The sequence below is a fragment of the Anguilla rostrata genome, chromosome 2 (genome assembly GCF_018555375.3).
Source record: "Anguilla rostrata isolate EN2019 chromosome 2, ASM1855537v3, whole genome shotgun sequence".
Lineage (NCBI taxonomy): Eukaryota > Metazoa > Chordata > Actinopteri > Anguilliformes > Anguillidae > Anguilla > Anguilla rostrata.
In genome coordinates, this window is record NC_057934.1 from 9,846,272 (window position 1) to 9,861,842 (window position 15,571).

The following is a 15,571-nucleotide window of genomic DNA, read 5'->3' on the forward strand; positions in this document are numbered from 1 at the left end:
GACACAATGAGAAAACCGTAGAGATAACAAGGAACTCCGGGAACATCAGCATAATGGCAGCCCTGCTGAGATTAATAAACCCCTTTTATTAAAATTCAGGGCCAAGCCAGAGTCCTGTTCAGGCTAATAAATCTGCGGAAAAACTACAAGCAACAGTACAAGAGACCGTGCACAGAGGTTCCATATGCTTTTACTGAAATAAACACGCAGCAGTTACATGAATTATGTATGGAATAAATAACTCTGGTTTAATTGCTTCCATGAAATAAAAGCAAGTAAGATTCAAATCAGATTTGCAGCGCTGCAGAAAGGCCCGCCCAATTTTTCAGACTCAGGCATTTATGACTATGGTACCAGATGCAGCGCCCTATCAGGACCAGAACAGACACCCTATTTTTATTAACTCTTTAAGCCTGAGAAACGGGCAGGTGGGTGAAAATATATGCTTCTTCTTCAAGGTGTCAGTGAATCTGCCGGAATGTTATTGCTGTGTACCAGGTTCAATTATTTCAGATGAAGCATCAGACTGGACACAGTCCCAATGGCCCCGCCCCTCCACTGCATGGTGACCCCAGCCCCCCCGCCCCCTCCCCGCTGGTGGGCCCCCCGGCCAGGGCCTGTGTCTGCGCGAAGCTCCATTAATCTGCAGAACGGAGGGGAAAGAGCCTCTCAGTGCCAGGCAGTAAAACACAATCGCGCCACGGACAGATTCTCCAGTCACATTCCTCCACAAATGAAAGGAGCTAAACTCAATCAGCGCGTACAGGGAGCTCGTGCAAGAAGCCCCGCCCCCCCCCCCCCACTTAATGTGCTGCACGGTAACGGCTAAAATTCATGGACCTGTATGGGAAGCAAGGCGATTAGGACGGTGTGTCTCGTTTTGTTTACAATACCCAGGAAGCAAATGCCTTCAGATTACCTACAGGCATCGCAGACCAGAAAGCAGGCCTGTGATTAAACGTTAGCACAGCAATTGTTTAATTGTTTTCTTTTAAGAAAAACTTTCACACACAAGCATCTACTTTCCACAAAAAAGGCCTGGGTGACGCATTGCCTGTACCATAGCAGGAACCCATGTTCAAATTTAGCCGATTGCTCTGAAACAGCCAGCTACCAAACAGGCTCCATCTACCCAAATGAATGGACACACAGTGCACCAATCACAGGTATCATTGTATTAACCAGACAGGTAACACACCACGCGGCATGTAACACGCCACACCACATGTCACATGCCACACTGCTTCCACAACAGAGAATAACATATAAACAGTAAGCACCGCTTGTAAGTTCAATTACAATTTTTTTTTTTATCAATGGTCATCTGACAATGTGGAAGGAACACTGGAAAGGAACTGTCATTCGCAGGCTAGGAAAGAATTTTCCCAGAACGAGTGACCTTTCTTTCTGTTGGGGAACAGTGCACTTGGGGTGGACTGCAGTCATCTCCCCCCAAACAACAAGAAGGCCCTGTGAGAAACAGGGGCCAGACTCTCCGAAGGGGGGGGTGGGGGGGGACAGTCAGGAAATGCCACACTGCGCTAATTATTGTGGTGGGACACACCGAGGCCCAGCTCATAAGAATGAAAACACTGTCCGCCGCAGAGAGTCTCTCCGAGTCACTTTTATTGAGTCGGACTGCTGGAAAACAACTGACAAAGCCCCACAGAAAGCAGGGCCTGTTTACTGAAGCAGCACAACCCAAGGGGGAGGGGCGGAGTTATCTGTGAGGATCTACAGCAGAGATTAAGTGTCTTCCTCTTGAACGCCAGATGCCCCCCCCAACCCTCTCTCTCACCTGGGGGCAGGGATATTATAGTTTTCCTGCAATCTGAATGGTTCTTCAACCACTGCCTCCAATTGGAGCCCCATCTACATCAGAACAAGTTACTGACCACTGGTATGTAAGCAAAACACACCCCAGGAAGTTGGGCAGAATTATCTCAAATCTGATTGTCAGCCTGACTCATAGTACCATAATGTGCAGCCTGGCCAGGCTCATAGTGCACTAAGGTTATGAGCAGCCTGGTCAAGCTCATAGTACCATAAGGTTATGAGCAGCCTAGTCAGGCTCTTAGTGCCATAAAATTATGAGCAGCCTGGTCAGGCTCATAGTACCATAAAGGTTATGGGCAGCAAGGTCAAACTCATAGTACTGCAAAGTTATGAGCAGCATGGTCAGGCTCATAGTGCTGCAAGGTTATGACAGCCTGGTCAGGCTCATAGTAATATAAGGTAATGAGCAGCCTGATTAGGCTTATAGCTCAATAAGGTCATGATTCTGACACATGAAGCTAGCATATTCCAAACTTGAATGCGTGGGGTTAGGGAAGGCAGTGATTCGAACCAACACAGTCACTGATCTGTAAAAAAATGCTGGTTAAAACTGAGCAGAACCACTTAAAGTACAGGAAAACACACCTGACTTACCAATCACAGTACAGAAAACCCCACTTCACAACCAATCAGGATACAGATAAACCAACCTCACAACCAGTCAGAGTGCAGGAAAACCGCCTCTCACAATCTGTACCTTCCCTTTCCAGACCCTCTAAAAAGCAACCGAGAGAGAAAAGCTCCAGTAAAGACTCACACAACTGAAACGAGACACTGAAATTCACACAGGGGTCCTGCATCTTTAACAGAGGAGGGCTCACTATTTCCCCCCCCCCCTCCCCCAGAGGAGGGTTTACTATCTGCCCCCCTGCCCCCGCCCCCGCCCCCCAGAGAAGGGTTTACTAGCCACGGCTCCATCAACAGCAAAAATCATTTCCCACTATCTGTGCCTCCATCAACAGCACAAATCATTTCCCACTATCTGCTCCTCCAACCACAGCGTAAATCATTTCAGATGAGTGGCCAGTGGGACAGAGCGTCCGTTTGATCAGCTAAAGCACCCAGGGAAACACTGCATCACAGGGACGCAACGTCAACAACAACAACAATAACAACAACACGAGGGAGAGAGCAGGCAGGCCGGGTGGGTCTGGGTTCTGAAATGGGCGGAAATCTCCCAGCTGGGTGTCAGGACCTGATCGCGGGCCGGACCATATGGTGCGTTTCGGCCCTGGAGCGACTGCCAAGTTTCAAGCGGTCACAGGTGAACCCTGCTTTTATTCCCTCCTCCCCTCTTAACAAGTAAAGTACCTGCTAAATTTAACACCGACACAAGGCACCCCCACTTCCCAACAACCTTATCACACTGAGAGCTCGGTCACTTCAAGGAGTCTACAGAATAGATGACAGACACAAAATCTAAGTGCATTAGGAAACAGAGTTTAGGGAAAATGAAGATAATTCAATAGCAGCATATTATTTACCTCGCAATCAATGACTAATGGCTTACAGTAACATCGTCACACACAAAAAAGCATTAATTATTTTTTATTCTGTCCTTCTTGTTGTTTTTTAAGCAAGGTTCAAGGTTCTTTTCTATCACAACCAGTACTTCAATCTTTTCTTCTTTATCAATTTTCTTTCTATAAATCTTTTTTGCAATATTTTTCTCATTTTTAATCAACCTACAGTAACACGTCTCACGTACTGTCAGTTTTCCGTTTACAGAGCCACCAAAACAACGCATTTTGAAGAGATGCGTGTGGGTGGAGATAGTGTAGAGGCTGAAACGCTGGACCCTGTTGAGAAGCAGGCCTGAACACGGTTGTTTTCAGAGATATGCGTGGAAGCGCTATAACAGTGCTGACTCCCGTGCCTCCTCTTAACTCTAACACGGTGTAACCTGGGCCCCCGCCCGTCCGCGCGCCGCCCCGGTGGCCTGTGCTGCAGACTGGGCGACTAACCGCATTAATGCAGCAGCGCCGTAATGCTGTAGTACTAAAGGCTAAAGCGAGGAAAGTTATACAAGATATTCTCTGCCTCTGTTGACATTGCAGATGACTACTTAGAATCCTAAAAAAATGCCTATTGATTTTTATTATATGTGCGTTGCTAAGGCTACTTGCTTCGGTAAGAATTTAAGTCCAGAATCTGGGTGGAGTAGTTGTGTCAACCTGTGGAAAATTCGCGGAAATGTGTTAATTATCACCAGGTCCCCAGTTTGGCTCGCGTTCTTGCCCCCGACGCAGCGTTAAAATGTCTGGGGGTGTCCTGAGCGACACTGGATAGGCAGTACTGCAGAGCTATGAACCTACCACAATAACAGCGTGCGTATACCTGTGCCTTTCATCACAAATAAAATTACCAAGTCTGAGGTCAAAGGAGACAATGGCAATTTTTCTGAAACCTCGATGTAAAAATACGTCAATATACACCAGTAGCCTGTATGCAATGTAAATCTACCTTTCACATAGCTATAAGGACGGGATTAATTCGCGTGCACCGTCATATCCAGAGAAAATGTCCCCAGCGGAAGCAAGGCTTGTCCTTAGTGCGCGCCACCATCAGCCTCCGAGCTCAGAGACGCGATCTGCGCGACCACGCCTGTATGCATCCTCAGCGTTACAGTACCGTTATCCCATCGACTTATGGATACGTCCATGTTCATACGCTTTGCCGTGTACTTGGCCCAATGCAAAAATAAAAATAACCAAAGCTACCGTTTCTCACAAATCAGACACGAGCGTATCAGTGTAGCGACCTAATATTTACATTTGGAATTAAACAACTGCCATCTGCAATATTTCATACGGGGAAACGGGAAAGTGGCGCATATAGCGTATGCACTTTGTCCTCTGTGGCAGACAACCAAGGGCTAAACATTATTGCAGAATATTAGCCAGGTTAATTTTGCCATGGAATATATTTTATAGGTGCAAAATGAAATTTAAGTTGCCTTCCATTACTCGTTTATCTTTTCGCCCTGCGTCCCTATCGCCATAGATACAGTAATGCCATTTTAATGCAACAGCAGCGTTCACGCTCGTTGCAAGCTGTTTGTAGGCTCGTTCTTGCACTCAGCCGCAGTAATACGCATTTTCGTAGCCACAGACTTCGCTTTAAAACGGTTAAATTATTGTTTTTACTCACCAATCAAACACAATGTAGCGAACTTCACCGCCGAGGACCATGCAGCGAACACCGCGGAGGCTGGATGGAAATGCAGGGAGTGACTGGAAGAATCCGCACTGCTCCCTTTCCTCACCGCCAACTGCAGCACTGATTCAGAGGGGCGGAGAGGAGGCGCTACAGCGTTCTCACACACCCGCACAAGGCCGCAGCGAACCAAATTACCGCAAGCTACGAGAAACAAACACACACACACTACTGAGATCGAAAAACGACAATGAGCTGGCATTTCGTGCTCACCCATCATCAAATGGAAGGAGAATATGGTGATACGTAAACTGATTGGAGATGGGTGGTCTTACGTGGAAACGCAGCCTGCTTTTTGACAGTCATCATTACGACCCACTGTAAACCTAACTGGCTGAGTTGCATTAGTTTATTTAGTATTTGAGTTCCATTCAGCATTCTGATGTTGGTGCGGACAGACGTAAAACGTTTTTGGGACAAACTTAAATTGTTGCAGAGTGGTCATTCTACAACCAATAGTATTTATTCATGCGGACTCAAAAAACATTGTGTAGGGAACGCCTGTTGACACAAATGTGTTATTCCTGTATTAAAGAGGAGCAGTAGTTCATAGGCTGTACTTTTTAACACATCCTTGGGTTATGTTGTTTATTTAACCAACATCTTTGATCTTTAAATGGCTACAATTATCTCACATTCTGAGTAAAATATGTGACCCTGTTTTTAGAGAATGTCAAAAAAGAATGTGGTGATTGTGAGTAGGAATTAGAGAACTTAAGGATGTAATTCAGGGAAAATTCAACTAAAGCATATTATGTCAAACAATAACTTACGCTTTGCGTATTGTTCTCCACTGGTTATACCGGCTTTGTCCTTACATTCTAATACCATAGAATATCCCAGCCTACCTAGATGCTGGACCTAAAGCTTGTTCAGCTGCAGTAAATGGCTGATATCAATAATGCATTAATTTTGCATACAGGAGAAAGGGGCCATCTTACAATGGGATCTATCATCCCTGTACTGCCCTTGTCAGCTGTGCAATTTTCTTTTTTGGAGTCCCTTACCCGGCGGCGTGGATGTTGGGTGGATTTATGATGATGCCAAAATACCCTCATGTGTTATGTGTTGTGTGTTGTGGTTTGTTACATTAAAATCACTGTATCACTTGTCTTGTAGTGTGGCGTTCTACGTTACGTCTTGTGATACCTTTCCTGGTTATCGTAACTCAGGCAGGGGTGTGAGCCCTAGCAACTACATACCACAAACAATAAAATTGTGCACATCATTATTTCTGAGGGAGATGTAAACTTTGCTATTGGGACACAAATGCAGTTTGTTTTTTGTCAATATTGCAGTGTGCACACAGTATCATTCACTAAATGTTTCTTCAACAGTTTATTTAACTGCAAGAATTCCAAACAACTGGAGAAGGTACTCCAACCAAGATAAATAGTAAATAATAATATTTATGGTGTTTCCTTACATTTTAATTTTGAAACAAGCAGAAAATTAAGATTGAAGCACTGCAGATGAAAGAGCAGAATTCATTTTGTTGGACCTTCATTTTGTTTTTGGATTACTTCTCACCAGGTTCATTTGATTCCCTGTCTTTGCTGACCCTGCTGCAGAGACTTTGTCATTTTTAACTCTGACCATTTATTAATGTGTTTCTCAGTCCTGAAAAAGAAAACAGCTAAACAGAAGCCATTGTTTTAAAGGATCCCTGTTTTACAACATATCAATTGAAGTAGGGCTCCAGTTCAATTAAAGACAGCAAATTGCATAGTCATTCTGGACTCACTTGTCAGGCTCATACCATTACGGTACTATCAGCCTGACCAGGCTGTTCATAATTTTATGGTACTATGAGCCTGACCAGGCTGTTCATAACTTTATGGTACTATGAGCCTGACCAGGCTGCTCATGAGCTTATACTGACCAGGCTGCTCATAACCTTAAGGTACTATGAGCCTGACCAGTTTGCTCCTGAACTTACACTGACCAGGTTGCTTATAAACTTAGAATACTACGAGCATGTCCAGGCTGCTCATAACCATACGGTAGTGTGAGCATGACCAGCTTGATACTCTGATGTGATTTTAGTCTGCCATACTCTGGGGACGTGCTCTGCTAATAAACCAATGATAAGTTCCCTCTTCTGAATGATGAAGAATTGCTGAATTTGTAGTGGAATCCAATCTAACTAACTTTAATTTAAGGGGGAAATCGAGCATCTGGGGGGAGACTGTGGTCATCCTCAAAGGAGATAAGAGTGCTGTTAAAATGCTGAATCATTCCATCTGAATAATCGATCCGATAGGAAAACAACCCAGCTGGTGAGGACAGGAGGGGGAGTCAGTTTCGGACAGAGATGCCGAATGGCGTAAGGCGGAAGGTTAATGTTGTTTAGTGGTTCAGGAACTGTTTTTGTACCTCAGGGATTGCAGGTTCCATCCTAATGTGTGGCATTGCCCCCTGCATCCTTGAGCAAGTTTCTTAAGCTGAGCTGCATCAGTGCATATCCCGCTGTGTAAATGTACATGATGGACAATGCTATGCTGCGCAAGTCACTCTGAATTAGTGTCTGCTAAAGGCCCGAGATGTTGATGTTAGCTGGATTCGGGGTGCTGGGGGGTTTAGGGAAGGCTGTTTCTGCCCCCATGTCGGAGAGTGGGCAGGGAAGCAGGGCAGGTGTCCAAACTACGGACCCTGTCCCGCTGTTTCAGTGCCGCTGCGCCTGAGGCCCGATCTGAGGAGACTTGCTTGGCCGATGGTCCCTCGCTCAGGGGACCACTCGTCCTGAAGCGCTGGCTGGGCGAGGTTTGGGGAGGCGTCCCGTTCGCAGGGAGAGCCCTGTCGCTGTCCCACGGCAGCCTGGGGGCGGGGTGCGGGCCCAGCTGCGGTGAGGTCATGGCGTTTCCTCCTCTCCCCGGCGAATGTGACGGCTCGGAGCGCAGGAACACGCCTCCTCCTGTGGGACCCCCGGGGCGAGACCAGTGATTCGGCGGCGGCACCTCCCTCCACACAAAGGCTCCGTGCCGCTGAGGAACAGGAGACACCGCTTAGAGACTACAGACTGACCAGGGAACAGAGCTAAGGGTCAGGAGAAATCACTTAGAGACTACAGACTGACCAGGGAACAGAGCTAAGGGACAAGAGAAACTGCTTAGAGACTACAGACTGACCAGGGAACAGAGCTAAGGGACAGGAGAAACTGCTTAGAGACTACAGACTGACCGGGGAACAGAGCTAAGGGACAGGAGAAACTGCTTAGAGACTACAGACTGACCAGGGAACAGAGCTAAGGGACAGGAGAAACTGCTTAGAGACTACAGACTGACCGGGGAACAGAGCTAAGGGACAGGAGAAACTACTTAGAGACTACAGACTGACTGGGGAACAGCGAGCTGTGGTGCACCAGTGTCTGAACTCATTTATTAGTTTAAGGGCTGCCCCCTGGGCTGGGGGGTGGGGGGGGGTGGGGGGGATATTTTCATAATGTCTCACACCCACCAACCCAGCTCACACACACACGCACACATAAACACACCCACCTTCACGCTTATACTAACATACACTCTCTCACACACACACATTGCTCTTTCTCATTCTCTCTCTCTGTCATGCACACACACACACACACACACACACACACACACTTTCAAGGCCTTCAGTGTTCCCTCATATGATGTGTTTTACATCCACTGCACGTGTATCCAAGCGCACAGGAGATCCACCCCTGCAGACAACACAGGTTTCTATGGATACCGACTCTTTCTTTTTAATCAAAGCTATTGAATATTTAGAGAACAAAAGCAGCACTTAGTTTCCAGGGTGAAGTCAGGCCACAGGAAATCACTTAAAAACAGAAAAGATTATGTGATCTAAAGGATACTTTGAGATATCCCATAAAAAATACATCAAAAAAAAGATGCAAGCATAAAATCAGACAGTATTTTTAAACACCGAACACAGATATTTTATGAATGTAGCTCCTGAATTCCAGACCTACACCCCTCAAAGGTCTGAAATCGTGAATTTTATATAATCCATACAAACATACATGAAATTACTTTCCTGTTTTACAAAGGAGTATTCTGTAATCTGCGATGTAGTATTCAATTTAATAATATATTGATGGTTTAAATGGTATGCAACATAGATCACCACATATCAGCTGCATAAAAATAGAATTTCAGGTGATATAATACTTTCAGTGGCAATAAGTTTCACAGTATGAAATATATATTAAATCAAATGATGTCTGTTTATGTGCTTATATTCTGAATATTAGTGTGCATTAAATTGTTAAAACAAAGTGTGTAGAAATAAGTGAATACAGAACATGTTTTCAATGTGTCATAAATATTTCCATGTGCAGGACATATATGTTCACGCCCCACATATATTGCATGTATGTACATACTATATGTGCGTATTACACATTAGTTCATGAAAAGGGTTTTCAACTCATGATGCTCTATGTAAAATGTAAACTGGAAATATTTTGTGCATTAACAGAAACCCAGCATTCCTTGTTTAAACGAAAAAGAAGAAAAATATTTAAAATTGAAAAACAGATTCTGTGAAGCAGGACTGCAGTGTAAGTAGGTGCTGGCTACAGGGGTTGGGTCATCAGAAATAGGGAATGTCTGACAGCATCCAGAGCAGAGATCGCTGGCCAAGAATCGCTGAGTGCCTTTTCCCTTTGTGACGGAAGAACGATTTAAAAAAACACTTAAGGAAATATGAAGTTGCCAATGCCGTTAGAACAGCTGCACTTTCAACAAAACAGTGAGACGAGCGTTGTGGACTGGGTGCTAACTGGGCTCACTGAATCTCCACTGCAAAGAAAAAAGCCTCACCTTTCCCTGGTACGGCTGGTCTTTCAGTCTCCGGGAGTTATACTGGTGAATGAAGGACATGCTCTCCTGCAGCACCTTCTGCTCGTCTACAGTACCCAGCGATGGAACTACAGCAGAGAGATGTGACACTTTAGTGAATAAAGCTAAGACTACTACAACCACTGTCTCCACTGGTCAGTGACTGATTATAATGGACCAAACACACAGTAGAAAACTGCTGTCCAACTAGCCCCCACTGTGGGAGGTTTCTGTAGATGTGCAAATATCTGGCAACAGACGACCATTTAAATTATCAATCAAACAATCAATCAAATTGAATTTGTATGGCACATTCCACAAAGGCTGCGCTGGAATAAAGTTCACTGTATAACCAGGCCTGATCAGATTCTTCAGTTGTCCTTAATTTGCTCTCAATGTTACTGAACTTTAACTATAAATCATATGCACAGGCGATGAATAAAAACTGTACCCACACCAGTGAAGAGTTCTGTGATGGTGTTTGAACCATGAAGAGTTCTGCACGTTCTGTAATAATTTCAGTTCACTCATACCCATGGAAGGCAAGATGTCATTACTTAATCATCTTCGTACCATGTTAAGAATTCCAGACTTTGTGCCACAGCACATATGGGCTGTATTGGCCACACGCAGTGGCTCAACACCCTATTAAATGACCTAACACTGGCATTTACATTACTTTTTTTGAACTAGTTTTTTTTTTTTGTTTCCTTGTGCATAAATATCTGATGACAGCAACGCCTCACTCACCAATGGCAGAGGCTGCCATGGTGTGGGGGTTACAGCCCCCCCTGGTGCAGCGTGTGGAGCTGTGCGGGGGGGCCTGGAAGTCCCTCCTCTGAATGCTGTCTCGACTGTAAGGGGCTTTGGGGGTCACGCCCTGATCACATCCGTTTGGCCACCAATGAGACTGCCAGGATCAATCATCATAGGGTTATAGCATCTTATAGCATCATATTTCAATATCACAAGCCATATTCGGAAATGTAAGCAATAAAGTATTCTCTGTTTAATGATTGAATGTGATATGGAACATACATGTGTGGATATAGAATAATTGTATTTCTCCCAGGGAGAATGTGTGTGTGTGTGTGTGTGTGTGTGTGTACACTATAATACACTATAGCCTATTACAATATAAACATATCTAAGATATATATTTGGATTATTTACCTACTGGAAGGAATTACATGCATATGAAAATATTTTATTGTAAAAAAACAAACAGTATAATTAATATATAAGAATAAACCAATCAGCACCACCTATACGATTTCATATGCAAGAATAAACATACCTGATCAGCCTCGGTGCTCTTTGTTTCCATATGTGAAATAGGTGCATTTAGCCACCTCACATTGGTCCTTATGAACTTGACATTGTGAGGCTGGGGGTTATTATGCGTCTTATACAGATTAATTTCCTCCGCGCTTCTACTCGGAAATATATGGTCCTTATAGACTTTGAAGGAATCCAGTCTCTCAGGTGCATTCTCATCAAAGATCCTGTACGTGTTCGAGCTGAAAGAGAAGTCAGATTGGATGTGTTCCACAGGAAAGTTCAACGCGCCCTTGTCGTGTATTTGCGAACTCAACATGTACGCAGTTGTATGTTTGTCATTGTGTGCATTAGTTCGTAGTAATGGAAATGCGTCAGTATGACACTCAGGCTGACAAAACTCCCAAAAACAATTAAGAAGCACACTAAAATATATTTTACCTGAGAGAATCGAGGTATATTGCACGACCGAAGATATTATTTATTGCACATGAAAATATAATTTCGCAGTATGATGACCGGCTACTTCCTTACTGTATAATGATTCACTTACGGTCATGTTCTTTGACAGCTAGCTCTTCTGAGCCGTCTTATCTGATGTTTCCCCGTAAGCAATACTCACTTAAAATTTTCAGGAACTATTTTCTTTGCAATACTTACTGAAAACTTTCAGGAACTCTTTTCTTTCGTGGAAAGCAGATCTCGGCACATTGATACATTTTCTTTCCTCAATTCGTGAACATCTTATCGTGCATATGTTCAAGCTGTGTTGAGTTACAGTCATTCACTTACTGCCGGTTGCTAAGCGACGGCGGTTTCTAAGCACGCACTCACATTGTGGAATTTGGAAATTAATTCCATAACAATGGGATTCCATAACACCACCACGTGATTTTTCCTAAGTTGCATTAAATAATGCATGAGTATTGAGTGTATGAAAATATATAAAATTTATGCTCATAATGATCATTCAAAAAAAATAGTCCCTTAAACTGGCCATAAATGTACATTATTATTATTATTATTATTTTGTTTTTTATTTTTGCAAATTCAGATCATCTTAAACCAATCTTATTTGCTATTCAGTGTGCTATTCACATAATTAGTAGCACAGTACAGGGTAAAAGGGGAGACTTGACCACCTGCTGAGAGAAGAGAAGAACATGCAAAAATCTCAACATTGTGGTAATCAAACAGTTCTGGTATGACGATACTCACAGTCTGAAATAAACCTGTATATTTAGCACAGTGTTCTTTATACATGTGTACAATAGCTGTGGAGATGCAATTCTGTTACAAGAATTAGCGATTAAGTCAGTGATCTCAAACTCCAGTCCGGCAGGAATATCAAACTCCAGTTCTGTAGAGCTGCAATACCTTTCTCTCGGTTTATTTCATTCGGCAGCCTGTTTTACTCTTGGAAACTTGGTAAATGGACCCTTCAGCCAGTTAGTCACTTAAATGAAGCCCTGAAAAGCACAGAAAAAGCAGCGGGCAGTGATCCCTTTGCTAACCGATGACCCTGTTCATGTAACTCAATGACACAGGGGTCCTGTGCACCGACAGAGAAGGAAGAGTTATCCCTGACCTGCCCACAGGGGGCACTGCCCTCAAACATGAGTGTAAATTTACCAGGAAATAAAGTCATGAAGCTCCTGTTCAATGTCAAAATACAGCCATTTCTTACCAACAGGCCAAAATGAACACACCATTTTTCTGTTTGTTCAGAGGTTTTTTCCCCCAAGATTTTGTCTTTTTCCCCCAGAAACGAGGGGAAAGATTCTTCACATTTTCTAAAAGCTCATGTCAGTGTCCTTGACAGACCATTGGCCCTGTTCAGCTACTGTCAGAAAGCACACGGAGTAATAAAGAAGCAGACAGACAGAAACAGAACCAACCAGCAGGTGCTGTCCTTAAGGGGAGTGGCTGTGCTGTTTCTAAGGGGCCGGGCTATGCAGTCACTGAGGGGACGGGCAGTGCTGTCCTTGTTGTAGTCAGAGTAGGATGGCACTAAGTGAAGGGCTGGAGTATGTGAGACAATCGTGGCAACCATTAGGGCACCTCGTCCATGATGGAGGCCCCGCCGTTCCCATGGTGACCCTCTACTGTCCCTGTTACCCTGGCCTCAGAGACCGCAGCACAGAGAATGCATTGACAAAGACAGGGAGAGAGGACCAGCCCCAACCATATCCAGGGGCCTTCTCTCTCTCTCCTCTTTCACAAAGGGCCAAGCAAGGGGGGTGGGTGCGTGGGGGCGGGGCTGAGGGGGGATGGGATGGGGGTGACGGGGCAGGAACGCAAGGCGTGCAAGATGCTGCTTTAAAGTCACTCCAGAAAGGCCAGAGGGATCGGGGCACAAAGCAGGCTGTGTTCCTGCTCATCTCGCCCCCCTCCAGCCTGGGCGACAGACACACAGACATTGGCGGGGCACAGGGGGGACAGGGGAAAATCTGGCTTCACCAGGGAGCACATTTTCCAAAAGTTCTCCCGCCAGTTCAGTGGTGTTTATGCTTCCATCATCCAATCCATCCAGCTGCTAGTAAGTTAAACATTTGGGAAAAGCTAAAGCAAAAATAGTCTACTGCCACATTAGAGTTTACAGGCAGGCCTGAGGTCTGAGGCACCTGCAGTCAGTTTGTAGCAAAACTCCTGTCAAGAAAGCAAAGAGATGGGGAAGAGCAAGGGGGGCGGGGAGGGTATGGCCAAAGTCCCTTCATGCACCAGGCCAATGGAGACGTTTCCTTGGAAACCCAGCAGAAGCAGAAGTTTTGGCAAATGCAGTGCTGAGTACCAGTGTGCTAAGGTGGGTTTGCTTTTCTTTCTTTTTGCATTATGACCTCAAAAAAATCAAACACCACCCACCACCCAACTCCCACCCCTCCTGTGTTTCTCACACCATTTCCAGAATGATTGACAGGCAGGCTGAAGATGTCAGATCACAGAATCATGGGAGATGGGGACTCAGCCAAAGAAGTGAATAGGAGCTCCGGTCCTCCTACTCAAGATTGCCAGTCTATCGCAGGGCACACACACCATTCACTCACACCACCGCACCACTGCACCCTTGTCTTTTGTACCAACAATTTCTCTGCTGTACCAACAGATTCACCCCAGATACTCAGCCCCATGCAGGATGGAAATAAATCAGGGGCTGAGTATCTGGTGAGACTGCACAATCTGAAGTAGTCATTACGTGATGAAATTATTTTATTAATGCAGACATTTCAAGGAACTGGCTGAAAGCCAGGCAGAATTCTGGGATGCATTATCGTTTGTTAAAATTTTGTGAAGAAAAATGCCTTCGGCTAAAACTTCATGACATTTGATTAAATAAAACAAACAAAATGAAACACTAGACCAATAGGTTTACCACGGTCTCTTTTCCATGTCCAAACTCTGTCTGTAGCTCATCAGTGAATGCAGCAGCAACAGGCTCTGTTTTTGCCAAATCCTCTCCTAAGTGATTTATTCCAGTTTCAGGGTTGTGGCAGTTTTGTAAAACAAAATTTTGTGTTCTTGCCAAGTTTTATATTTGAGGTAGTCCAAAATATTCAGCTTGACAAATTGTAATTGATAGTTGCCAGCAGTGCATTGCCTTATTAATGCAAAAACTCAGCATTTGAAGTCACTGATACTACAAAAATTCTAAAATGTGATAAGAAGTTGTCTTAGCACTTTTGGCTACAGTAGGAATTTTCACAAGCAAAGTACATAAAACATGATATAACTGAACCTAAAATCTTATTTTTTGACATGTAAGCCTGGACTGTTCTCAGCCAATCAGAGCAAGGCATGTGCCGTGTTGCCATGTGTTACGTTACGGTGCTCTGAGATGTGTGTTATGTTACAGGACTCCCCTTGATAATAGCACACAGGACTGAATAAACCCTTAATCCAGTGATCTAATCAGGTTTCTGCCCACTAAGAGGATTCTACTCCCGCCAGGCAACACACACAGATTCTGCCCTAGTGAGGCATGCTGGGAGAAAAGCGGGACTGAAGAGAACGGCACTATAATACACAGACTGACTGGTCTGTCATAGGCAGGTCCCAGGTGACGTTCCAGGCAGACCGGTGGGGGATTGAAAGGGAACCTGTGTACCACCTGACTCAGGCGAAGTCTCCATGCGAGGAGTGAATCCGTTGCCATGCCTCCTGTTGTCCTGGCCACCGTAAGCAGGAGGCACAAGGGTTGTGACATAAAGTATCAGTGACAAAGCCAGAGAGAGGGCTTGGCTCAGTGGAGAGAAAACATCTGCCATGTGACTACAACTGCTCCTTCAACTACTGCTGTTACTACTACCGCTGCTACTACTACAGATACTAGTTTGCCTTAACAGATACCTGACTGTGGATCCCATCCATACACTGGAACAGAGCCTTAACAGATACCAGACCGTGGGGCCCATCCACAC

At 44.7% G+C, this 15,571-nt stretch overlaps 2 protein-coding genes across 3 annotated transcripts in view; both read right to left on the reverse strand.

Moving 5' to 3' along the window:
- LOC135245637 (spectrin beta chain, non-erythrocytic 1-like) overlaps positions 1 to 5,143 on the reverse strand; it is an 84,329-nt gene extending 79,186 nt beyond the window's left edge. The window contains exon 1 of the mRNA XM_064318819.1: positions 4,987 to 5,143. The gene's annotated coding sequence lies outside the window, so the exon portion shown is untranslated. The remainder of the gene's footprint in view (positions 1 to 4,986) is intronic.
- A 1,232-nt stretch (positions 5,144 to 6,375) lies between these two features.
- LOC135245632 (uncharacterized protein C2orf73-like) lies at positions 6,376 to 12,124 on the reverse strand. Of its 2 annotated transcripts, XR_010327316.1 has the most exons (6): positions 11,817 to 12,124; positions 11,176 to 11,398; positions 10,629 to 10,788; positions 9,861 to 9,967; positions 6,867 to 8,036; positions 6,376 to 6,829 (listed from the first exon to the last, which is right to left on the reverse strand). XR_010327316.1 is itself a non-coding variant. In XM_064318804.1 (5 exons), the coding sequence occupies exons 1-5, from the start codon at positions 11,873 to 11,875 to the stop codon at positions 7,632 to 7,634; spliced, it is 954 nt and encodes a 317-aa protein (XP_064174874.1). In that variant the 5' UTR covers positions 11,876 to 12,124; the 3' UTR covers positions 6,376 to 7,631. The 2 variants fall into 2 exon arrangements, 1 of the variants encoding a protein (XP_064174874.1); XM_064318804.1 differs by having other exon boundaries at positions 6,376 to 8,036.
- Positions 12,125 to 15,571: the final 3,447 nt, after the last annotated feature.

Coding starts and splice junctions, on each gene's coding strand:
- LOC135245632 (XM_064318804.1), bottom strand. CDS start 11,875: ATGTATCAATGTGCCGAGATCTGCTTTCCACGAAAGAAAAGAGTTCCT. Junction 10,789..11,175: donor AGAGCACCGAGGCTGATCAG/GTATGTTTATTC, acceptor TGATCCTGGCAG/TCTCATTGGTGGCCAAACGG. Junction 8,037..9,860: donor ACCAGCCGTACCAGGGAAAG/GTGAGGCTTTTT, acceptor CCTGTTCCTCAG/CGGCACGGAGCCTTTGTGTG.